The sequence below is a fragment of the Numida meleagris genome, chromosome 13, assembly GCF_002078875.1.
Source record: "Numida meleagris isolate 19003 breed g44 Domestic line chromosome 13, NumMel1.0, whole genome shotgun sequence".
Taxonomy (NCBI): Eukaryota; Metazoa; Chordata; class Aves; order Galliformes; family Numididae; genus Numida; species Numida meleagris.
In genome coordinates, this window is record NC_034421.1 from 5,519,304 (window position 1) to 5,544,443 (window position 25,140).

Here is a 25,140-nt window from a genome sequence, read left to right on the forward strand (position 1 = left end):
TAGTGCTTGGGAACGACAGGGACACCCTTGCCTTGCAGAGCGTGCCAGTTCCTGCTACAGGACTCTGCTTGGAGGAGGATTTGCTCCCCAGCCAAGTAAACAGGTAATGCTTTACATCAGGCTTGTAGAGGACAATTCCAGGGTGTTGGCAACCCGAGACTTAAGGTACCGCCAACAAGGTAACGAAGCAAAACAGCCTCTTGGAATCCCATGGAAACGAAACCAAAGAAAAATGAAAAGTCTTGCTTTGGGAGCAGGCAGGGCTCAGAAAGATTTTGGTTTGTAACGCAGTCTACCGACCAGACAGGTATATCTCCTTACTCCTGCGCTTTTTCTCCAGGCGTCTCAGACGCTTCTCCTCCCGACGCCGGGCCTCCTCTGCCTCCTGGTGCTGTCGACACTTGTGAAAGTTCTCCACCACCACCCCCACGAACATGTTGAGCACGAAGAAGCTGACGATGAGCAGGAAGGAGATGAAGTAGAGAAGCATCCAAGGGTTATGGTTCTGGATGGGCTAGTGAAGTGGAGAAGAAAAAAATGAGAGAGAGTGGAGAAGTGACATGGCTAAGATGTGTATAAGTCGGCACATTTGGCACCACGTAGCTAAAAGACAGCACAGTACACTTGTGTGGGGAGGAGGAGAGTGCTGGGAGGACTTACATTTTTCCTCTTACTCATTTTTTACTGACTAGAATTGTATTTTTTTTTGTAAAACCTGCCCGGGCCTCCATAACTTGGCTTATGGAATTTATTTAGTTTGGCACTTACTACACATAGCTTAAAATAAATCTCAGTGGATCTGCATCACCCCACCTGCGTGATTTTTTTTTTAGGTAAAGACAGGTTTCAGCTTATTTTTTTGAGATAAATGCTCATTGTTAATGTTTCTCACTTGTTACGGGACCTTCAGAAGCAGGAGAAAACTGAATGCAAAGAGTTACTGTAGTTACAATCAGCTACTACTCACTGAAGACTCTTGACTAACCTTTGCTAATGTCTCACACCACAGAAACTTAATTTCCCTTTCACAACATCTTTGGTTGTCTCTCATGCTTACTTGCTCATATTCATCAGGTCTTCCATGGAGCCACAGTGCAACAGCGCACATGGGAGAACTCAAGGAGATCATTGTAATTAAAATCCCCATGAGTGCTTGGCTATATGCTACAAGGGGTGCAGCCACTGTAAGAGAGGGCAGAAACCCTCAGCAGCCTGATAAGGGCTGTCAGGACCTCACATAGGTCCCTTAACTCTGCTCCTCCCTGGAACACAATTCTATGATTCTGTCATGATTCTATGATTCTGTGAAAATGAAGATTGCCTGGGTATATTACTGATGCCTGATGAAGTAAGAGGTACAAATGTATGCAGCTTATGGAACTTCAAAAACCAGACATCCAAGTCTGGAATTTCTGATGGCAGCGCTTTTGGTCTCTCAGTACATTACCTGCTGGTCAATACCCACAGCATCCAGACCATCGTACATGATGTTCACCCAGCCATCTTTGGAGGAAAGGACAAACAAGGACATGAGGGCCTGTAAGAAGAAAAGTAGGTAAGATTGTTTTGGCACTTTAGCCCCCAAGGAGGAAACTAGTAACAGGCAACGCTCAGCAAAACAATCCACAGCTTGTAACACATGATCTGGCCTGGATTCGGAAGAGAAATGCAATATATTGTGGTTTGATTTTACTTATTTGCACGTCCGGCTTAAAAGTGAGCAAACTGGTGACACTACTTTTCCCTCACATACAGATTGATTTTTGCTCAGCCACATCAGGCTGCCTGGTTGCTTAAGCATGATTAAAAATCGATATGTCAGGCTGGCCAAATGTCATGAGGTTTTATAAAGTTAATCGTACAGCCCAGTTTCTACTATGGGCTTTTCAGCCAGTCTAAAACACCTTATTGTTTTTTCATTTGTAAATCTAACATCTGGAAGCCAAGAGACTAAAAGTGACAGTTGAGCTCCACAAGCAAGGGATTGCATGCAAAAGCATCCCTTCTAAGACAAAACTCTCTTATTAAAAAGGAACTGTATAACTTTAGGAAGTCCGACTGCAAAACATCAACAGGTGACCTGATTCACTCCTACCCAAAGTCAGGGCTGTTTCTGATTGATGAATACCTAGGTTGCTCTTGGAAGCTTCCTCTGATAGATGTTCTACACCTTCCTCAAAAATACATTTTAAATGTTCACGTATTAAAAACTGGTACAGAAAATCCTGCAGTGAGGACTTTACCTGTCCCAAATTGTCAAAATTGTACTTCCGCCGAACCCATCTGTAGTGTGCATTAGTGCAGTCAGTCTTCGTAGTGATGTTTTTCACATCAGGACCATCACAGTAGTAGAATTTGCCTTTAAAAAGCTGTATTTGAGAAGCCAAAAAAAAAAAAAAAAAGAAAGAAAGAAAGAACAAAAAAGGAGCAGCTATGGAAAATCTGTCCCCTTGATTTATCTCTCTGTCCCTTGGTAAAGCTATTTACCAGGTTCAAATTCCTTTTCTTCCCTCCCAGCTCAGATACCTGTCTTAAAACACACAGAGGAAACCAACTCAGGTGAAAATCCAGGTCTTGAGACAGAGTTGCTTCTTGCCTCAGACACAACAGAAGGAAGGCGATCCTTCAGCCCTGCTCTGTTTTGATGGGAGAATAAGAATCTCCCGTCTGGAGGAAGAGCCATCATATAAATCCCAGCACACAGAGCCAGGCGGGATAGTTGGAATCTGTTTTTTCCTTCCCCTCGCCAGGGAGGTCTTGTCTTCTAGTCCTGCCCACCTTCCAATGAACAGATGTCAACCCCACCCCTGAGTACTCCTTTTAGGGTCTGGCTCTTCTTTCCCAACAACTAACTGAAATCTCCTGGAGAGATTTAAACTCGTTACTTCCATCTTAACCCCATGTGACAAAAACTCATTGGTAGCAGCTGCTTACAGATGGCAGTGATGAGGGGAATACTCTACCTGCACCCCTAAAATCCCAAAGATAATGAAGAAAGCACAGCAGATGAGAACAATATTCCCAATAGGCCTCAAGGAGGAGATCAAGGTTTCTACCACCAGCTTCAGACCTGGGGCTCTGCTGATGACTCTGAAAAAACAGCAAAACAATGAAGCCCTTTTTTTTTAATGCATTTCATATTATTAGGTTTGTTTTTCCTCTTCTGCTTGGGCTGCAGCGAAGCTATCGCAGCCCCCCTCACTCTGCAGGCAGCATTCAGAGATGACTACTGATGAAATCAGGCAACCACAACATCCACAGTTACGTTAGATGGAATTAAAAAGTCTAAGCAACCGCGTACTAGTAACAGAGAGGAGGAAATACTCTCTACTGGCAAGATATCATGGGGGTTCCCACTACAGCTTGGTCCAGGGGGGCTGGGTTAGCCCCTGTGATCTGAGCAGAGGGACACAAAGCAATGCCCACCTCGCCATCAATGGGATTACCAGAACTCTCAAAGGCAAGGTCAGAGTGCTCAGCTGCCCTGCCAGCCCAGGCCTTGTGACAACAACTCAAACACAGTCAATTCAATTTGAATTTCAGCGTGTGTAGTAATTAGTTCCTGAGCTGATGCTTCACTAACAGGGACTTGTGACCAACAGCACCCCAGCCAAAGGGTCATCCCACTAAAGAGCAGCACAGCTTTCTTGCTGTGAGGTGGTGAGAGGCCAGGCATGCTCTGAGCATGGCCTGGAGCAGGTATTGTGGAGAGCAAGTATTTTCCTTTTCTGCTTAAGTGCCTGGAGAATGGCTCTCCCACAGGTGTCTGAAAAATGTGCTTGCACACAGAAGTGTAACTAGCCTAAGCAAGCTTTTCTGGGCAGACTGGTGTATCGAGTGAAGAACACCAAGGCTTTTTTTAGGAGGGGCCTGTAGAACTCTTGCAGGGTAATGAGGCTTTCATACCTGCCAGACAGAAGCGTATGCTGCAGGGACAGAGGGTTTCAACATGGTCCTGTTCGGCCGCACATAAAGTGGCTGTCTGAACTGCACCTACAAAGTGTTAGGAATGGTTCCTGGAGGAATCCTAGAAGCTGTAATAAGTGAAGCCACCATCAGAGGTGATGGATTCCTCTCTATTAATAGGATCTGGCCTACTTATTCTCCAAGACCAATTCTTTTTTCCCCTTACGTTTGCTTATGAGCTGCCTGCGCCCTGATTTCTGTCCCTAGTTACGTGTGTCAGACAGGTGCCCTGAAGTCAAGCCAAGCCACAGTTTGTCCAGGGTGACCAGAGCAGCCAGCACTGCAAGGGGACTCTGCTGCCACCAGCAGAACAGATTGTGGGAGCAAGAGAGGAGGCAAACACTTACAAAGCTATTTGTCACCAAGGAAATACAGAGCAGCAGACAAACAGCTATTGCTCTGTCAGTCATGGGCCTAAACAAGATTGCCTCTTTCTAATATTCTCATAAGCAAGCAGCGAGCAGCTTTTCATGAGAAGGCCTACAGGCCTCTGGAGGTGCCTATCGTACTGCCACTGAAATTTCATGAAAAAAGCCTTGTGTTTCTTTCTTGCTGAGCGGGATGGAAATAGAACAGGAGCCATGAGCTGATAAAAATCCCCCAAGCATTAACACTCTTTGTTATTGCATCACTGTAAACAAAATACAAATTCTCCTTATTTCTTTTCTCAAATAATGAAAGCATCTCCCAGTCGTATTCCTAGCTGAGAGCTAAATTGTTTTGCAGCGATGTTAGATATGCAGGCACAGGAGAGGAGATATAGACGCCTGAGCTTATCAAATTATCATCAGCACCTGTTCAATTGCAAATTCTCTCCCAGCCAATGCTACCTCCTTGCTTGGGAATGACTGCGAGGTTGCACAGTTTAACAAGGATCCAGACTGATTTGTAAAACGGTGATAAAATTGCAGGCTGGAGGAGACATTCAGTGCACTAACTGCCTGAGTATGATAACACCACTCGCTCCAAACTCCATCCGCTCTTCTCCACATTGGAGAAGACAAGTTATAATTAGAACTAATTTTACTGTTTTCAAACGGTTTCAAAAGATAAGAGCTCCCCAAAGATGATACCACGCTTCAGCTTTTTGTGTTATTAAGCAATGCCTTGATGGATTACATGTGTTTTTCCAAATGTCCTGGTTTGTGAACACAAAACAAACCCTATCCAGGAACACACCGGAGAGGTCGCAAGGTCCGCAGCAATCTCAAAACGCGAAGGACACCCAGGATCTTTGCTCCACCTGCTGATGCCATGGAGACAATGATGTCTATGATAGATACGAAGACCAGGACTCCATCCAGGACGTTCCAGCTGCTCTGCAGATAGGTGTTCTCCCCAGAGAAAAAGCCAAGAGCTACTACCTACAGACAGAAGAGGAAGGACATTTAGAACTGCCTCAGTATCATAACTATGTCAGATTTTCAGCTGCTGTCAGGCCTCACTATGTGTCATGGGGTGGAGATGCAATTACCTTAACCATCATTTCAGCCACAAAGATTGCAGTGAAGATGTAATTAGAAACACTCAGGAATATCCTCTCCTGTAAAACACAAAGCAGCAAAAGGCAGCATGTTATTTAAACAGGACAGAAAACAAACATCTTCTATCTTTCAGGGTCTCGCACTGACAAGATTAAGTTGTTCATGGGAAATCAAGGAAGAAAATGACTCACGGTGCTGTGCGGATCTATGTCTGGTCGCTCCAGTGCTATTGTAATGCAGTTGAGAAATATGAAGACCAGCACCACGTGATCAAACATTTTGTGGGCAATGACCTTCTGGCACATCACTCGGAACCTGGAGAAATGGAGGAAAGAAAAATATCTTTCAGATGTTTGGGTTGGCAAGAGACTCCCACCTCAATGGCATGTCTTGAAAGCCACCAGCAGCTGTGCTACCAGCATCAGCCCTGGTGGTGAACTAGTCTCTCTCCAAGTTTCTACCATTATTGGAAATAAATAAAGAGTAAACAGATATAATAATGGCTATCATAAATGAGGGTTAAACCATTCTTCTTCCCAGACAGGCATGGAGTGACCCATGCAACAGTTCTGCTGCAGTTAGCAGAAAAGTTACCTAAAAATCAAAAGTCAGATTTATAAAACTCCATGCTTCTGCTTCGGAGAGATCTTTCACAAGGGAAGGTCAGCTGTAAATGTCGTATTCCTTTACTGCCCAAACCTGGTGGGCTGGGATTTCTTACCGATTCTGCGGGGAAAACAAGTAGAGGGACCAGTCCTCGTGACTCTTGCACCACTCTGGTTTGTAGGGCTCCAAGACTTTACGAATCCGGTAGCAGTAACTCTGGATAGAAAAGAAGAAACACCTTTTCTTCCTCTTTTATTTTCCTGCCTCTTCAGCTTCCACAGTCCTTCTGTGAAAGGGAGCAGTACCTGGCATTTCAGATTGCCTGAAGGTAGTCCCAGCACTGGGGCAGAGCTAGGGCAGGCATAGGGAGGGGTTGTCATATTTTTCCAGTGAAACAGGGAGGAAAGGAGGGGAAGAAGGGGGCTGCTTTACAGCGTGATACAAACATGACAAATCAAGGCTTCTAGGAATGTGTCATTTTGAGATCCAAAGTTGTGTCAAAACCAAAAAGGCCTCAAACAATCACAAAGTAAATAATGTAGAGAGCACTCTTTCTTGACTTCCAAGCCTTCAAGATACCAAACTGCTCCTGAGAGCAAAGACATTAATTCTGTGATCTACAGCTCATTTTTGGAGCCTTCCCGACCAAGAAGACAATAGCAGTCAGTTAAAAAAACAGGTAAATGCCAGCACATTCTCTTGTTAGAGACCACTGCAATGTAACAACCCACACCATTAGCATGAAAGCCTTTTGGGAAACAGAGGCCTTCCCTTGGATCTAGATTGGTTTTGTCTACACCAGCCATTAGGCTCCAACACATCTGAGCCTGAGCTGGATTTTTAGTCAGCCTTCTTGGAGCACAAGCTGATTAAAAGTGGCTGATTAAACAGCCACTTAACGCATGAGTACCCAGTTTTCCCCTCAGCTTACATCCTCCATGTCATCCTCATAGTCCACAGCCTCTTCCTTGTGGCCATCAATGTGCAGGAAGAACTCGCTGGGGACGTGCACCATCTTGCCATTGCAGTCTTGGTACTCAGCGGGCAGAACAGCCATGGGGCTGATACTGAGCGAATGGCGCATGGGGGGCAGCTGCAGCAGCTCGGGCAGGTCGAGGGAGCTGCGGTAATCCAAGGACTCTGCCCGGCGGTGCAGTGAGGGCCTGCTGACCGTGCTGGACTTGGCGTCATCGGAGTCATCGTCTGTGCTGCCTTTCCCCTCCCCGGAGAGCAAAGACTCTCTTTCGCCCGATTGGTTCTTCTTCTTGAGGCTCGGGGCTCTGCCCAGGCTGTTCCAGCTTGAGCGTCGGCTTCCCCAGTTGCTGTTGGTACCCCAGTTGGCACAAGGGGAACTGCGGAGGCTAGACTGAGAGAGGAGAAAGACATTTGAGGGTTTGTTTGTGGGAAGAAGTCAAAGGGTATGGCACTTTCCCCACACTGGAAGACTCTTCTTTTTGTAAAACATGACTTCCCCTTCCAGCTTTCCTTACTGCTCCAACTTCATCGCACCCACATCTTTAGATGGGAACCAAGCACCCACTGTGAAGGTACTCCTTGAACTACATCCATAGCACAACTACCAAACCTCCACGCTGCATCACTTCCTACTGTCCTGGCAATGTCAGTTGTGCACAGGAACTGAACCCAAAGATGCTAACTGCCAAAGCAGCATTTTCTTTCCTCACATCCAAGTGGTTTCAGCACACAACTTCCCTGGCTTCCAGAAGGGTGCTGGCACCCAGTCACCCAAGTGTCACTTGGAAACTGTGCCCAAATTTACATTGCTTTCTCTTCAATTTGCTGCATAAGAAGGTAGAATGAATGTCTTTCTCACAGCAAATTTCTGGCTGTGAACAGTGTGTTAGTGCAATTTGGTTGGCAGGTGATTGCTACACTAAGAACGCTTAAGGTCAGCACAGGAAAACTGGAAGGAAAACTCCTTTTCCCTTCATGGCTTCCTCCCAGCACCGAAACAAGGCAAACTGCCTTTCTCCTCCTGTTCCTCAGTGTCGGCCAGCTCTCCTTTGACTGCTTCATCTTCCTTTGGCTGGTGGCACTGACGTGCTCTCAGAGAAAGGATTCAAACCATGAACAACCCTCTCCAACTACTCACAATCCCATGAAACCCCAAGGCAAATAGCAGTCATCTCTATTTTCTTTTCAAAAGCATTACCTTGACTAAGCAGCTTACCAAAGGGATAGTGACTGTCTCTGTATAAAGTGCCTTCACAGTCTGCTGCCTTGATTTGAACATGATATTGCAGTTACAGAGCAGAGGAATAGGACAGATAAACAGCAGCAGAAATCCACTTTGTCTATTAATTCTGCTCCCTCTCTTTTCACAGAGCTGCCCTCCTGCTCCCTGGTTGCAGGCAAAATACAATCAGTTGCTACACCAGCCAGCTCCAGCCTGATCTCTGCTCCACGAGCTGTGCCCAGCGGCAATCAGTCTGCTCACATTTTGCTTCCTCTATTTCCCCTCCAACAGGGCTGCCATACGGTAAAGAGGGCTCAGCTGCTGGGGTCAAATGCTTCATTTCCTGTGAATTCCAGCTCCAACCCTAAAACACCAGACCTCATTCTGCTCCATGGGAACACGTGACACCAAGACAGCACAGCATGGCCAGTGGGTTTGGTAGAAGGTGCCTGCCTCTCCTCAGAGTGTTTTGCTAGGCCAGCTACATGAACCCATGACCTATTTCACGATGCTGCTCTCTAGGGAGGCGGCTTGGCATGAACTTCTGATCAGATGTTGGGCAGGAAAACACCGAATCCCAGCACATCCCTCTCTCCCCACTTCACACATTCACTATTCTTGAATGCAATGCTGTCACTGTCCTGCAACAGTGTACCACCCCCATTCATTTCTCCCTCTGGAATTTGTTCTGCCTTTCTCTCTGCTTCCCATCCCCACCACCTTCTCCATTTTACAGCAGTGTACACACAGTGAGGAACACAGCAGCTGGCCCTGCTCAGTTGTGGCAGTACCAGAAGCACCAGCAAACGTTAAGAATCACTGCATACAATTTTATGCACGCAACACCCGTGCTGCTTTCAGGCACTTGAGAGAGAGCTGTTCACCTTGAAAACCTACCGAGGACTTCTGATCGTAGGTCAGGGGATCTAGCGAAGCATTACTCCCCCTCCTCGAGTCCACAAAAGTGTGCACTGAATCCATGTGTGGGGAACACTTTGGTGTGGGCATCGGTGTGGCAGCGGTGCGCATGATTATGGGAGGTGGCATGCTTCCCCTGCCCTCCAGGTGCCCATTCGGGGTGACGGCAAGGGAGTACATCTTCATCTCTGGAGAGAAGGGGAGAGAGAACACACAGCGGACGTTCAGCCAGAGCAACAGAAATCACTCATCAAAGCAAACATTGCTCCTCGGGTCATTTGGGAACTCCGCCAAACAGAGATGAAAAGTTGTGGAAAATACTGAGATTAACTGACCACTTTGAAAGGCACAAGGCAAACACCACAGTGTTCTCTAAAGGGAGCTTGTTTTGCTCAGCATTCTGGGGATTAGGAGAGTGGAGTCACCTTCTTTTGGTTCTGGGAGAGAGTTTCCAGGTAAAGGGTATTGAGGACTGGCTAAACTCACCCTACAGAGTCAAACTGTTCTCCCTGACACAGCCTCTTGCACAGAGATTTTTACGCTGTTCTGATGTGCTCTGAGTTCCTTCGCGTGGAAGGCACAAAGCAAACATTAGTCACTGCCTTTAGTCATCTGCTCAGAGGACAGGAAATGGAAATGACTTCTAAGCATCTACATGCCTAGAAGAATAAACCTTCTGTAACAGAGAAATTGAATGGTGTAACTGAATGTGGTAACTGTAGAAAGTATTTCAGCTGTATAGCAAGTATGGATCGTAGCAACTGTATTCAAACTGAGGACAAACCTCAGGCCTGTGGAGCACAGTGGACCCCAAAACATCAACCTACTTTCAAACAGAAGAGTTAAGCTGAACTACTTTCAAACACAAGAGTTAAGTTGAACAAACTCGAGTTTCACTGGGTTTAGTTGATTCTGGTTTAATAACTGTAGCATCACAGTCCTAGGGAGGGGAAAGGATGGGATCATCCGTGACGAGCAGGAAAGATGGAGAAGTCTGCAGTGAGAAATCCAAGTAAGTACATTACCCCTGCTATTTCTCCACCACTGGCTGCTTTTGTAATGCAATGTGTTTCTACTGTATCATCCATTTAGTTGCTGGCTTGGACACAAATATCTGATCTGCACCACAGAAGTCCCTGGGAACATTGCCACTCACTTCAAGGAGTGGAAGATCCAGCTCAAAATTTGCTCATCTGCAATACACATCCCTCTTGCCAGTGTATCTGTTTACAGACCAACAGCATTGTAATAGAATTGTTGATGTCCTTATGCTGTTTAGTTACTGGCTGGCAAATAGGAGGCTTATGGAGGACACACCATGTCTCATGGACTTTGACTGACAATAAGCTCAGCCCTGTTTTCTATTCTGGTACTACCTGAGAAGAGGTGAAAATATTTACTTCCCATAGAACTCTCCTAGTATTTGAAATTGTCCAGCAAATAGTTGGTGCAAAGGAAATTTAAGCTGTAAGTTTCCTTGCCAACTATTTGCAATGGAGATTCCTCTCCTCATTTGGTGTTTGGAATTTGTTATTTCATCTGCAGACCGAGTAGCTCTGTCACCTTGCTGTGATCTAGCTCCGTCTCAGCTTCCTCAACAAATTACTTCTGCCTCTTCCTAAGCTGAATTCCATCTGTTCACCACAATCAGCATCATTTCCTTAGCTGAAATGAACCCTAGTTTAGAAACATTTAAAGTAATCCTAACAAAAGCCCAAGCTGAGCATAAAAACACAGAGAAACTAAACCGGCTCCTGTTTACCTCTGTATTATTCACTCTCTTTCAGTACCTGATCCCTTCCTTTCCCCTACCTAGCTGCAAACACTACAGAGTGAAAACCATCACCTATTATCTCATGCTTATTGTGCGGTAGTACAATGCGGACTTATTTCAAACCAATTGCCAGATCCCCCTGTGAAGCAAATAATCAGCAACATTTCCATCAATCAAATCTCGCCCAAATGCACTTGTGAGAGGAATCAAAAAGAACAGATGAGAACATGATTGATTTGAAAAGCTGCTGAGAAGTCGTGTGAGAATATTGCTGTCAGCGAACTGTTTTGTGGTAACGATACAGAAGAAACGATGAGACATAACTAAATGTTCTACTATAGCTGAAATTAGGAAAGACATTTGTTTAAAGGAAATATCAGTGTGCATTTAGCTTCCCAACACATTTTGCGTAGCTGCTCTGTTAATGTACCTATCAGACTAATTATGAATCAAAAAGGATTCTTCCACTTTCTTCCACAGATTTCAAGGAAAAGATGACTGTGGATGCAGAGCTGTAGCGCAACTCAAATTCATGGGAAAACAGGAACAAGATCCTACCTGTTGCTCGCAGGTCTTTCAGCTTCTCAAAATCATCATCAAAGTTGGCGGATGTCTTGTCCTCATCCGTGTCTGACCTATTGGCATCCCCCTGCAGAGAGAAGAACTTAATTAACAGATCTGATTCATTTAATCTTTAGCACAAAGGCCATTTGGATTAGTTAGCAGCTCAGAGATACCTCAGCTTATCATGGTCAGTTAGAGCTTGGCCCAAGGACCAGGAAAGGAGATTGCCAAGCTCCCTCAATGCTACCCTAGGGAATGACCCCAGGTAAGTCCCTTTTCCTAGTTATGATTCATTTTCTTGCTTAGAAAGGATGATGTGATTACGACTACTGTTCCTGCAGCATTGATGAACTTCCATTGCTGTGCTACCAATAATGACCAGCCAAAGTAATGTACAAGCCTATGACAAAAGAGCTATTGGCAAGTTCTGTTCTGCTGGCGTGTCTGCAGCGAGAAGGGATTCCGGCAGGCTATCAGCATGGCTGGCTTGATCCATCAAGACTGCAGCAAAGCAGTAGCAAAAGGCTGGATTCAAGCAGCTGAGCCTAGAGAAAGGAGCAGAGTTCCTTAACTGATGCCTGAACAAATTACCATGGTTTCTAGAAACATGGTGCTAAAGCGTCAGTGAACTTAATTTCATCTGTGATGTATTGCTAACTGGTGCAGCCAAACAGACAGGATGACTGAAAGGTTTAAGCTCCCTTATTCATTTTCTCTGTTTTGGAGCAGAAGCACTAATGCAGAGTAGCTGAAGGATTTGCATAATTTTGGAAGGTTTGTCAGCTTCTCAGGAGCAGCTCTGGGGTAGATTTCAAAACGACATGGGAACAATAGAAGTACAAATATGCAATTATGGTCCTGTTTGAAATTTGGCTGCTTGTTGTCCTAAGCAGAAATGAGGAATAGTCTGTACTAAAAATGGTTTTGTGGCCAGTATAGCCTATTCTCTTCTAGGGATACGCCTGCCAAACTTGCTCCACAGGCAGATCAGAAGCTGAGATCAAGCTGAGACTGTGTACTGTGATTCACAGTATAATTTTTACTGTCCTCGCTGAAATACTGCTGATGGTTCAGAGCTTCAAGCCGCTCTAATGTGCACCCTCTTAGCTGCACGAGTCTCTCAGGAGTCACTCTCCACCCACGGGAAAGAAACACCTGAGCAAAGGGAGGAGTGGTGCACATCAGTGTCTGTCATCACTGCTAACAGCGTCTCTTTGCAGGAGGGCAAAGTCAAAGAGGTCAAAACACGAATTTCTGCCAACATACCAACAGAACTAGGGATGAAAAAAGAAAAGTCAGCTCCATCCAGTTCCAGTTTCTTCCTGGGAGTTATCCAAGGAGACTGTAACAGTCTCTGGTTTACAAACAGAGATAAGTTATGCATTTATAAGTGAACCGAGCTCTTGCAGCCAAAACACAGCCCTGAGAAGGGTTTTCTGTAGCACAGCTGATACCTCACTGTGAGGCATCTGACAAGCCCATAGGCTTGATGTCAAATTTTATAATAAATGGAAGTGGGGAGCAAAATGTGCCCTGCAAATGTCATGCCTGTGGTTGCTGGCCTTTTCCGAGGCAGCACTGAGTGAATAATACAAGCTTGGAAAAGTACTCCTTACACATATTTAAATCACAGTCTGCAACAGCTCTGAAAGGAGCCATTAAACCTGAGCAAGGAAACGACAGCCAATCGGCCAGGTCTGTAATCACACAGTCAGAGAAGATTGTGCAAGGCTGCCCATTTGTGGCTTCGTATTAGCAGGTGATTCAGCCTCTGAGAGGGCAGGCAGGCGAGGAACAGGATCTACACAGTCCAAATGTACCTGCAAGCTGCCAGGTGGCTGCGTGGAGAAAACTTTCTCTTCCCTTAAGCACTCAGGAACAAAGGATGCCCAGGGGCTGCATGTGTAACAGAGAAGCAGGGGACTTTGCAAGGGCCCTCTGTGCATAAGTGTAAGATTGCTTGAGCTAAAAAAGAAATCTCTGTGCACTAAAGAGGCACAGCCACGCGGACAGAGGTAAATAGGAGAACTCAGGGTTCCTAAATGTCTCCACTTTGCTATGAGCATCAGTGTACCAGCAACAAGAGGAGCAGGAGCGGTTTCCAGTCATTCAGGTCACACCTGCTGGTTATCATCCATTCGGGTTTCCCTGGCATGTCCTCTTTTTCCACCAAGATTTGCTGGTTGGTGGAATCACAGGAGATCTGACACATGGCTGCCCACTGAATACCTCTTCTCTGAACCACCATGTGGCTAATCTATCACTTGCTTCTACATTCAGTTGAGAAAAATCTATTGCTTTAGCACAGACTTTATTCTGCTACGGCCTGTGTTGTTTACCAACAGGATGGAGGTCAAACACAGCCACTCTCAATACAGCTAACAAGGCTCCTAGAGGAAAACTGTGTTTGGCCAGGAAGACAGCAGTTACTGCAGCACCTGTTGAAATGCTGGTAATTCTTTACTTTGGTCTTAGGAGGTTAATGGCTAGAATGTACATCTTCATTTGCCACATCTTCCTAGCATATGAATACAGCAAAGGTGTTACAGTATCCAGAGCAGAGCCAGCAGATGCCCAAGTCTGTGACACTGAGAAAACAACTTGAGTCTGGAAGTAAACTGTGTCAGCATTAGCTCTGACCCATGGAGCATAGCTTGCCCTTGGAAAAGGATCTTCTTGCTCTTTGCAGGCAGCCGTGCTAGATCTTCAGAGCACGGGCCCCACTGGACGAGCCATCAGGATGCTCACTCATGCAGCACAGAGCCGTTCATTCTGAAAGCAGAGAGCTGGACCACTTGCATCTCCTCTGTGTGTGCAGGTGGCACTCACCGCCCTCAGCATCCATGAAACACCCTCAGCAACATACAGCAGGGTTGTTATTTCACAATCTGGGCCTTGGTTCCTGTTGTTTCAATTAATTTTGCTCTGTTAGTGCTGTGAGGAAGCTAGGAGGGATGTTTTAATAATGAATCTATGCAGACATCCTTGAAGGACATCATGTGGCTGTACTGGCTTGAGAGAAGGGAATTGTTGGTCCATGAATATTTCAATTATATTCCATGATCTGTGATGGCTTGTCTAAGTGTGATATAAACATAGCAAATGAGAGCATGATGCCATTTCTGGGAAAAAAAATGAAACGTGAAAAAAATCCCATAAAAATAGGGTTTTTTTCTCCTCTTTCCCTTGGGAGCTAAGGCGGTGAAAACTGAAACCATTCTCTCATTTTGTTTCTTACTCTGCGTGTCTCTGAAGCCGCTCCAGCTTCTCCTTCTTGATGGTCACAGAAATAAAAAGGCAATAATTAAAAAATTCCACAGCGTGACGTAAGCCTTTTTGATACCACTGTTCCCAGCTTTAACTGAGACTGGATGACGTTTGCTAGGTCTCAAATTCATTTCCATTTCCATTTGCACTAGGACTTTGAAAAAAAAAATTCTTTCTTCTTCTGCATAATGTATATGTGTATATATACCATTGTATTTACAATCCAAACAGATCATCCTTACTTAAAATCTCTCCCAAATGGACCTGCTGGGACCTGAAAGGAAGATGGAGCAGGGCTGCCTTCACAGTTGTCTAGTTTGGATCAGGACAAATTAAAATTTAATGTTTTCAACCTTGCAATACCGCTTTTTTTAATTGCTGTGCCACCAGCCTCTAATAACAGACAGGGGATAGAGTCTCAAGCAGAGTCCTGGATTCACCAGCTCGCATCCTACCTGCTCCACATGACAAGAGTTAACTAGACACACTGAAGGCCTGAGGTGCTCCATAAAAAAAACACAAAAGACAGTATATATGTGAAATTTAGGCAAGCTAAATCCATCCTAAGTGACTTCCACCCTGCAACGGATTAACCAAAGTGTTGGTCACCCAAGTCTCGTGCCAAGTCCAGCTGGCCTTATTTGCATGGACAGACTCAAATGAGCTCCATATGCCCAACCCAGCTCATCTGCAGCCCTGAAGGTTAAATTTAGTGCTGCCTGCATGGTTGGATCCACTGACGTGAACTGATCCATACAATCCTGCTTACACATGGTTCACAATTTTCTCCCTCCCCCCTGCTCACACCTCTTACCTCTGCTTGGAAACCTTCCACCAGAATGGCAACCAGAAGGTTGAAGAGCACATAATTGCCAAAGGTCATCAGGGCCACAAAGTAGAGCGCCGCCCATGAAGATGTTGATGCCATCCCATTGTACAGGACTACATTCCAGTCCTCTTGAGTGAGGATCTGCAGAGAGGTGAAGGGGAAGACTCTGATTACTCCGCTCCTCTCATGCATAGCAGCTGTATTCAATTCCTCGCTGACATACTCATTTCTTCCTCTCCTTCTGACCTTTTCTAAGCATAATTATGAGCAGGTCTCATGAGATAGATAGCAAAACATTCATTTAGTCAGAGCTTCGTGCATGAGAGCTCTCCCTTGGCCAAACCTCCCCTCTCTGCAGGGAGATCTAGTGCACTGCTTCCCATAAGATGACTAGTTCAGATCCCAGATATAGTAATATAAAGGATATGCTAGTACAAGCCCCATTATTTGGTGGGGGGATTGCCTCCTTTGACAACCATTAATAGCTAACAGACCTGGGGCCAGGGATGTTGTCCCCTGTGGAAATGCTCTTTTTAAGGTATCTTTTTGAGGGTGGGAATCATAATATTTGACACGCTAAATGGGGTGGCTTAAGAAATTCAGGGAAACAAAGCAGTTCCCATTGGGTAAGAGTACTGACAAACGGCAAAAAAATAGGCAAAGTCTTTGCAAAGTCTTGCTCGAAGGGATCTTCCTCAGGGGTTCCCACTCTCCTAGCTTCCCTGGAGCTCAAAAATCCAGGGACCTATGGAAAACAAATGAGAGCTGCATGCTGCTCATTAATTCAGGCTTACAGTGACAGTGGCCTCTAACCCTCCTGAAAATAAGGTAGCTTTGGGGATAGGAATGCAGTCAGTAGCACTAAGCCATGTCTCCTGTTAACCTTCATGGGATGTAGGGCTGAGCCCTAGCGCTCTGTGCCAACTCTGTTTGTCAATGGGACAGTCAGAATAAATGCAGAAGTCTGTATTTATGTTGGAAAAAAAGAAAAACCAAAAACAAACCAAACCTATGAGACTACAGCTGATTTCTCCTTGCTTCTTTGTAAGAAGAAAAACTGCAAGAAGTTATAACCTTCACAGTGAAGACTCTGTACTGGTTTGCACCTTGCATTTAGAAACTTTGCTTAACATTGTTTACACTGTGCTCCATTTGCTGCACTTAGGCTGTAAGGACTGAGCTTTTAAACAGAAAAGACTAATCTTTATATTTAGAATGTCCTGGACATAGAGGCTTATTGCTCCATTATGGAATAACCAGTAATTTCAGGTATATAGCAGACCTTGCCCACAGAGGAAACACAGCTTTTGGCACAAAGACTTTCCCAGCATAAACAGCCAGCAACTTCAGCTCTGATTTGTGATACTATTTGCTACTCTGAGTTAAATGAAATTCTTCAGAAAGTGCACATTTTTGTGTGTGCAGTGAAGACAAGTGAGGAGACAGATATCTACACAATAGGAGCAGAATGGACAGTAGACTGCGGGTCTTGACCTTAACTACTATATAAAGGGAAAATAAAGGTGGATTTTCAAGGCTTCTTAAACTTTTACTGACAATAGGGTTCAGAGCTTACCTGAAATACTGTCACAATGGCCCAGAGTAAGGAATCGAAATTCTTTCTATCTGGAACTGTGTCTCCTGTATCAGTTTTCAGACTGAACTTGCATCCAAAAAGATGCATGCCAAGAATGCTAGAGTGGGAGAAAAAAAGAGATAAAAGGAAAAAATACATTACTGTGCAAAATATCGTTGCAGGGAGGGTTGCAGCAGTTTTTCAGGACACCCTTTCCCCTCCTAGCATTCTGTATGCCAGTGGTATCTCCCAGGAAGACGGGCTCTGTGTTACCACTGACATATACCATCACCGATCAAATCCTGCCATTTGGCTCTTGTGTGTCATGTTTCATTATAATTGTCTACGCTGATGTCAAATCAGGCATCTTATGTTTCTAGAAAATGACAAACTACATCACCAGCTGCCTAATCCGACCAGTTTCCAAGAACAGGATCCTAAGGAGCATTATAGGGTCAAACAGACAAAAGCCTTGGAGTCTGTATAACCTTCCCCTCAAATACGAGGCTGGTAGAGTCCAGTTTCTGACAGCTTGCTGAGACACAGCTAAAGGAGATTCCCAAGAACTCCAGAGCAATTGTTTTCCTTTTGTTGCCTGCTTGTGTTCTTCATTCATCTACAGAATTACAGTTTTGCATGGAAAACAGAGGCTGCAAAGAAGTAAATAGTCTGTTGAGTGTCTGCTTGTCAGTCTATCATGAGCACTTCTGTCACAGAGGCAGCCTCGCAAACACGCTGCATTGCTATTCTCATCTATGCATTCTATAAGCAAGCAGAACGATTAATGGAAGGAGAAGAGCTGCAGCCTCTGATACCTGAAGATAAAGATGAAGAGCATGAGCAACATGCAGAAGGTGGCAACGTTGTCCATTGTCTTCATCAGGACCACCAGCTGGCGACGGAGGGCAGGCATGAAGCGCACCAGCTTCAGCACCCGGAGCAGCCGGAAAGTTCGAAGCACGGAAAGACCGCCGTCGGACTGCCCGATGATCTCCCAGACGCTGCAGGAAGGCAGGAAGTACTATAAACAGCAGTCGTGGACAGTGAAAGCCCTAAGCAGGCTGGCTTCTTACAGGATATCACACCATTTAAGTCCTAAAGGGGTAGTTTATTTGCTGCTACTTTCTCGCTTTTGAAAAACACCTTTGCTTGCAGCTGTGCAGAGCTGCAAACTCATGCCCAACCTATATCCTTTATAGCTGGTTTCTTGGTTCTTTAATTCCCTTGCTTGTGGCTATTCACAACACAGCATGTCTCCTGCTATCACTACACACGGCCACAAGCCTAGCCACAAGAAGTAGATCACAATTTTGTACCAAGCTAATATGCAGAGGGATTTACATTTGTGGGGGTGGGTTGGTTTGATCTGTGTTTAATATTTAACAAGCCACAGCTGGCCTTTGTTCTGTGCCTTTTCTCTATTTCTCACTTCTCGGAATCAAAGGGATGGGCCAACAGAAGTCAAGAGCACTATTTTGATTTACACCTTCTATGTCTGCCCTGTCTTCTCTGCCCCAAATGATCAACCAAAGTATGAACAGTGTGGGTAGATTGAATCCCACCATGGAAAGGTGCTGCACAAGCTTCTCACATGCATGCTGTGCCATCCCCGGTGAAGGCTGAGACAGCATTGCCTTGGGAGAGGAGAGCAGAACATTTCCCTCTCTCACCCTCCTGCTTGCCCTGCTCTGGCCTGAGTTAGATGTTAATTTGGGAGAAGTGCACTGCTGGGATATGGACACTCACAGCACTCCTTTCCCAGGACCAGCAGTTCTGCACTTCAGTGGAAAATTGACCACAGTGCCAGACAAGTGGCGTAAATAGACCTTACTCTCCATCTGCCAGGTCCATTTACTTTGGATGGCCCTTCTAGTGGCGGGAACCTAAAATGGGGCAGCATAATTATAGCCCATGATAGCCAGCGAACCCAGGATTAATCTGTATCACATCATTCCAGTTTCCCATCCCACTCCCCAGCCGGTCTAAGCCCTTGGCAGAAAAGCCACGGTGGGGAAAGAACTGGCAGTGACCTGATGACAACTATGATCCCGTCAAAGATGTTGTATGGGTTCTTGATGTAGCCGAAGATGCCAAAGGCAAGGAGTTTCAGGAGCATCTCCAGGGCGAACATGCTTGTGAAGACGATGTTACTGATCTCCAAGGCATTGGTCAGCTCATCTGGCTACGGGGCAAAAAAGCAACATGGTCAAACAGATGCGCAGAGGAAATGGCCGTGGGCTGATATGTTCCTCTCCCTCTGGGATTTGTACTGATGACGCATACAGGTTAGGTCTTCCTGCGTCCCTCCCACAGTCCCCAGGGTCTTATTGGAAACATGGAATCCCAGCCCTTTTTTGGAGCAGTGTCAGAACAACTGCACCCAATATAAGGGCCCAACCAACTATGCAAAGGACGGAGCTTGTGCATTCTTACAACAACATCTACAAGGGTAGCATTGCTTGTAAGTCTTCTGTTTAGACTTGCATTGCTCAGGCTGTTTTTACTGTAGAGCTTCATGGGTCCTGCCATATCCCAAGCAGAAGCACTTTCAACACAGCGTAGCTCTATTCACATACAAACAAAGCACTTTTCCTACAGATGCCTCTTAAAAGTATTAAGAGAACAAATATCTGTGAAAGTCAATAGGATCAATAGTTTTATTTCCCTTGAGCGCCTTTGGAAATCACCCCTAAAAATAATCCAAGATGATTTCTCTTTCTGAAGTCCTAGTCAGTAACTCACAACAGACCTCGTTAAAGAGACAGCAGTAGAGCTGTGAGTGCCAGAATTCCCTCTAGGATCAGAGTGGGTTTCTCTGATTGCACAAGTCTGCATGCGGCTCACACCTAAGCACCGATTTTTCCATTTCCCTCCTCCATCATCAGCACCAAATCATCTTGGGCTACAACCTCGTATTTCAGACACAGCCTCAGAAATTCCCTTCCTGGGAGGTGCAGCAGTGCCTGCCCACCACCTGGGCTCTTGATTCATGGCAAGAACCCGGCACAGCAGGGACACATACATAAGGTTGGCTGGGGTTTGCTCACTTGCTCCAACAGCACCAAGCTCTGCAATGCGCATTTCTAATGCTCACGACCCATTCCTTTGTAAAAGCAAATGACTCTTTTTCCTTTCCTCAGTGTAATAACATTGCCTAGAAAAAGGTGTTATTTTCATATCTGACTCATCTCCTGACTGATAATAATTTCCTTTATTCCCCATCCACATTAGACACTATGTTAATAGCTGGCAGTTTCTTAGGGACGTTGCTGCATTATTTGTGGCTCTGAAGGGAGAAGGCCGTTGTAATCCTGTGGCACAGGACACATTTACCTCCATGCTCTGCAAAGTGAATCTCTGGCAATTGAAAGAGAGGGGGAAAGAGTTAACTTGATGACAGGAAGAGCCTGCACAGCCCCTACTATCGGCAGCGACAGTCTGTGGGCTGCTAATGAACCATCACTCATAGGCTAAATTACTTTATGCAATAGACTGCCTTTTGCTCAATCATTTATCCAAGAGAAACAGCACTAAGAGCCTTGGTCCTCATGATTACAATTCATATACACTAATTACTAAGGGACACCAGGGGAAGGTCTGTGCAATTTTCTGTTCTTTAGTTTCCAGCAAGGGGTGACCCAGGTGGCTGCAAGGAGCACCAGGACAGCACGGCCCTGGGCTGCCCTCCCTACCCCTTCCTCACTGTAGAGACAGCAATTCCCTCCCTACCATCAACAAGCATTTGCCATGCTATTCCCTTCCCTGACAATGCCAAAATGTCCTGGAAAACCCAGCTGAAGAAAAGGACTGCTCGAAGATGGCACCTAACCAGCTCCCCAGTGGAGACTGCACCTGAAATAGAGCCCTGCTGGCTCTGCCAGCCCCGCTGTAAGCGACAGTGGTGACAGGACGCTGTGCCCGTGGCATCCTTGAGCCATGTGTCACCATCAGCGCATGGTTGGCACATTCAGTATCCCCTTGGCTGGGGTTATGCAAGAGCATTCTTGACAAGAAGCAGAATAGCTTGCTAAGTTCTTGCAGCCCTCCAGGCAGCCAAATGCGTCTCCTTACAGAATCGTAGAATATCCCAAATTGCAGCCTGCAGTGTTGCAGTTGTCTGACCCGATAGAGCCAAACCTACCTCAGCGCTCCCCCAGCTCATCTCACTGCTGCCAGATGTGCTGCCAAGAGCCACAGTTTTACCATGAAATTGGGATACCTGGCGATCTTTTCAAAATCCCTAATTCTGGAGCTATGTGAATACGACAGAACAATCTCAGGAGGTTTTATCAAAAAAGTCACTGTCCATCCTGAAAAGTGTAAGCTTTTCAGCTTAACTTAAAAACACCCTCTGGCAGATAAAAAGAATTTGCAATTTGTTATTCTCTAAAATCCCATGTTTTCTAAGCTATCCCATGACTTTCTGTGGCCTGCTGAACACATGGGATGGCAACCAGTTAATTGGCAAGTATAATTGCTTAAATTGATTTGCCAACTTCCTTTGACAATTTGGTGTCCTTTTTGCTTACTCTCCAGTTTTTGCTTTGCATTTGAGTTCAGAAGAAAAGCTGCAGAAATCTGTCATGGGCAGTGAGAGAGGGCATGAGAAAGAGGGAAAGGGGAGGACACAGATGGGATCATCCACAGCAGTGGTGAGGAGCTGACCCAGCAGATCAAGACTGATGATGGGGAGAAGCAAGGCGATGGCAGCAGGCTGACGTTGCAAAGCCAATAATCGTGCTTCAGATGAGATCTTCATTATCCTTCAGTGGTCATATCTGGTGTGAAGCAGAATTAATTTGGTGACAAGGGCTGCTGGAACGTGAGGTAGTGGGAGTGCAGTCTCGCAGTGACCTGCAGGCTGGACCCACTGAGCAATGACAAGGATGGATGGCCCTTCATGCTGGCTGAGCTGCTGATGTGAGCTTCTGTATTATTAGAGTGGAAGCCGAGCAGCAGATGAGCCAAACATCCAGTGATACTGCCTTCAAATGTAATTACCTTCTTTCAACACCAACTGGAGCCTAGAAAACAGCCTGCCATGGATAATTTTTATGGCTTACAAAATAGTTTGTTGCTCAGAGCACAATCATTTCTCACTTTTCTCACTAACTGATGAGCAAAGATCTAGAAGGAGGGTCAAGGAAGAGGCACTTGGAAACCAAGATGGATTTGGCCATTCCCCTGGAGTCAGCCACTAGGAGACACTGTTGTGTTGTTCAAACTCAAATCAACCCCAGAGCAGGAATTTTTCCAGGAGCCTTTTTCTCTGGGAAAAACAAAATGTTGATTTGCTGAAAACAAAACTTTTCATGGCCAGGATTATTTCTGTCAAACTTCCTGGCTGGAAGAAAATGAAGTTGCAACAAAGCTTTCAAATTGCTATGATGTCTTGTTTTGACCTGCTCAGAAAAGGAAAATTCAGATTTTTTTGCTTGAGATGTGGTTCCTTTCTAGCAAGGAATGGCTAACAAAGCTTGGCATCAAAACAATTCACATCCAAGAGAGTATTTCTAAAGGGGCATTTTTTGCTTTTTACCAAATACTTTGTAACCCTTAACAACTATGACAAGGCAACTACTTCCTCACTGTAAGGCTCCAATCTGTATCAGTGAGAAGTTTCTTTTTCAAAGGACACTCAGAGAGCATGACCTCTCATCCGCTTTAGATATCTCTACATCTCTTGCTGCTGCAATTCTTGACCTTTACAGTGGTTCAAGTTTGTGTAAGCAGGACAGGCCAGACAGCAACCAAGCAACACAGCACGATGACACAAAACACCCAGGAACCACCACAGTGGATGCAAGGAGATGGTGGGTAAAGCTGTCCCTTGGGCACGAGAGACCACAGTGCTGGTCAGAGAGAGATGGGAACTGTCACGCTGGAGACAGCAGAAATGAGCACAAAGAACGGCTAATCCACACGTGCCTCCATCAGATCGGGTCCCAGGTAATGTCTGTAAAAAGTTCACATTCAAATACAAACCTTACAGATTTCAGATTCAAATTAATCCTCATAGTTAGCTGCGGGAGTAAGCTTCCCATCATGGGATCAATTTGCAAGATTACAGCATCCTCGAATGTAAGTTTAAAGTAACAGTTAGCCTTGACTTCAAGCGAAACACATCCCAGGAAAGCACAACCACCTCTGTTCACTTTTAGGCCATATTTAAGCTGCAGAATATTGCAGTGATTCAAAACCGTGTTTTTATTAGGGACAAACCTCAAACGTTTCAGCAGTTCGTTCCAAGTTCAGATAAACAGACAAAAAATCCTTTTCTAAATAGTTTGGGTCTGAAAACCTCGGAAGGATGGTCTCTTTCTGAGAATCTGATATTTCTGGTTTTAGTAAGATGCAGCGCAAACCCAAAGCCTTCCTGGAATCAGGAGAAAAATCAATGAAAGAGAAACCCATAATGGTCAGATTATTGATGGCGCTTACAAAGAGAGGATGAAGACCAGGAGTAAGACTTTGCAGCCCGAGATTCTCTGAGTGCAGCTGAATTACTGCAGTTCTTCAAGCAAGTCACTTTATCTCCCTGTGCTTTTCTTCATCCTTCTGCCAGTCTTCTACCTTGTCCCTCTTGATTCCTGCATCCACAAAGACCTATTTTACATCACTTGGGCTCAATCCCCAGCAGGATGGCTCTGTGCTTTGGCTGGGAACCTTTTTGCTCTGATGCTAAGAATAAATAATCATGCCTGCATCACACTGGAGAAAAGGGCTGTTAGACACCTGGTCCCTCCTGCTGAATGAACAGGGAAGGATATTTCTAGAGTAAAGGATGTGCTTTGCTTCAGCAATCCCCCTGAAGCCCAAAGCAGTCGTTTGGCTCCTCCTGAACAGGCAGAGCAGAGGCTGGCAGAGACGCAGAGGAGTGGTAAACAAATCCAGAACATTTAGTCTCATAAACATCCTTTGCACTTGTGTTGTTTTTTTCTCTAGTCCTGAGCTGAAAGCTGTCAATGGGATTCTGAGCACTTGTTTATGTTGGCTTTTCTGCTTTATACTTTTAAGCTCAGTCTGCAGAGACTCTGACCAGGAAGAGGAGACATAATGAACCATCAATTTACGCATTGCTTCCGGACACTCTGCATTTTCTCTCTTCATCCCATTTTCAAGGGGCTGTCATTTTCCAACTACCAGCTAATTCATTACAACGAATTTACCTGTCTGTAAGCTCTGGCATCACCTTTGTTTCACAATTAGTATCTGAGGAGAACGCAAGAGAAAGGCAGGGAGCAGGGAAGAGGAGCATTCAGGCTAATTACAATGAGGTAGAGAGAAGGAAAGTCCAAACCACACAACTCTTTGCATTAATAAACCCAAATCATGGCAATTACTACAATCCTGGATAATACGAGCACTAAGCATCTTTACATTTTAGTACAGCTACAGGTTGTAAGCGTATCAGGACACCTGCAGCCTCTGTCACAATGTCACCAGCTGCAAAAACGCAAGAGTCCCACAAAAACGGTGCAAAGAGCTCCCAGTGTAGTGACACTCTCCTCTGTAGCCTGGCCTCAAGCCCCAACATTGCCTCTCAAAGAGCACCATGACCACAACCCTCCGAGCTTCCACCCCTTTGCATCACATTGATTGAACACAATGGAGCTATACTTGAGCCAGCTTTTCCTCTATGGGTGAGATTAAAGCCTGCTTGCTTTACTCACTGAGCCACACAGCCTCCTACATAACTAATCTGTTTAACTGATGGATTACTGGGCTCCATATTACATTTGTACGGTTTACACGCCACTGTGAAAGCAATTGCAAGACGAAAGCCAGTTTTCTGGGACAGATTAAAGCAATGGTTTGGGAGGAATTAGGCATTTTTTTTTAATAAGAAATAGTGGTCAAAAATTGTGGAAAATAGCTTAAATGAGTCTGAAGCACTGGCACCGCAGGAGGGGAGCAAATCAATGAAACTGCTAAAGAGAGCTTGACGTTATAAAATAT

At 45.3% G+C, this 25,140-nt stretch overlaps 1 protein-coding gene across 8 annotated transcripts in view; it reads right to left on the reverse strand.

The window, feature by feature from the left end:
- The window catches only part of CACNA1H (calcium voltage-gated channel subunit alpha1 H), a 205,498-nt gene that overhangs the window by 31,291 nt on the left and 149,067 nt on the right, over positions 1 to 25,140 (reverse strand). For all 8 annotated transcript variants that reach the window (XM_021411338.1, XM_021411331.1, XM_021411330.1 and 5 more), the window contains 15 exons: positions 19,212 to 19,363; positions 17,997 to 18,182; positions 17,182 to 17,299; positions 15,591 to 15,746; positions 11,504 to 11,594; positions 9,151 to 9,359; positions 6,988 to 7,422; positions 6,172 to 6,272; positions 5,642 to 5,765; positions 5,441 to 5,509; positions 5,146 to 5,330; positions 2,964 to 3,090; positions 2,244 to 2,369; positions 1,448 to 1,537; positions 322 to 514 (listed from right to left, as the gene is read on the reverse strand). In XM_021411338.1, coding sequence (XP_021267013.1) covers positions 322 to 514; positions 1,448 to 1,537; positions 2,244 to 2,369; positions 2,964 to 3,090; positions 5,146 to 5,330; positions 5,441 to 5,509; positions 5,642 to 5,765; positions 6,172 to 6,272; positions 6,988 to 7,422; positions 9,151 to 9,359; positions 11,504 to 11,594; positions 15,591 to 15,746; positions 17,182 to 17,299; positions 17,997 to 18,182; positions 19,212 to 19,363 — 2,362 coding nt within the window. The remainder of the gene's footprint in view (positions 1 to 321; positions 515 to 1,447; positions 1,538 to 2,243; positions 2,370 to 2,963; positions 3,091 to 5,145; positions 5,331 to 5,440; positions 5,510 to 5,641; positions 5,766 to 6,171; positions 6,273 to 6,987; positions 7,423 to 9,150; positions 9,360 to 11,503; positions 11,595 to 15,590; positions 15,747 to 17,181; positions 17,300 to 17,996; positions 18,183 to 19,211; positions 19,364 to 25,140) is intronic.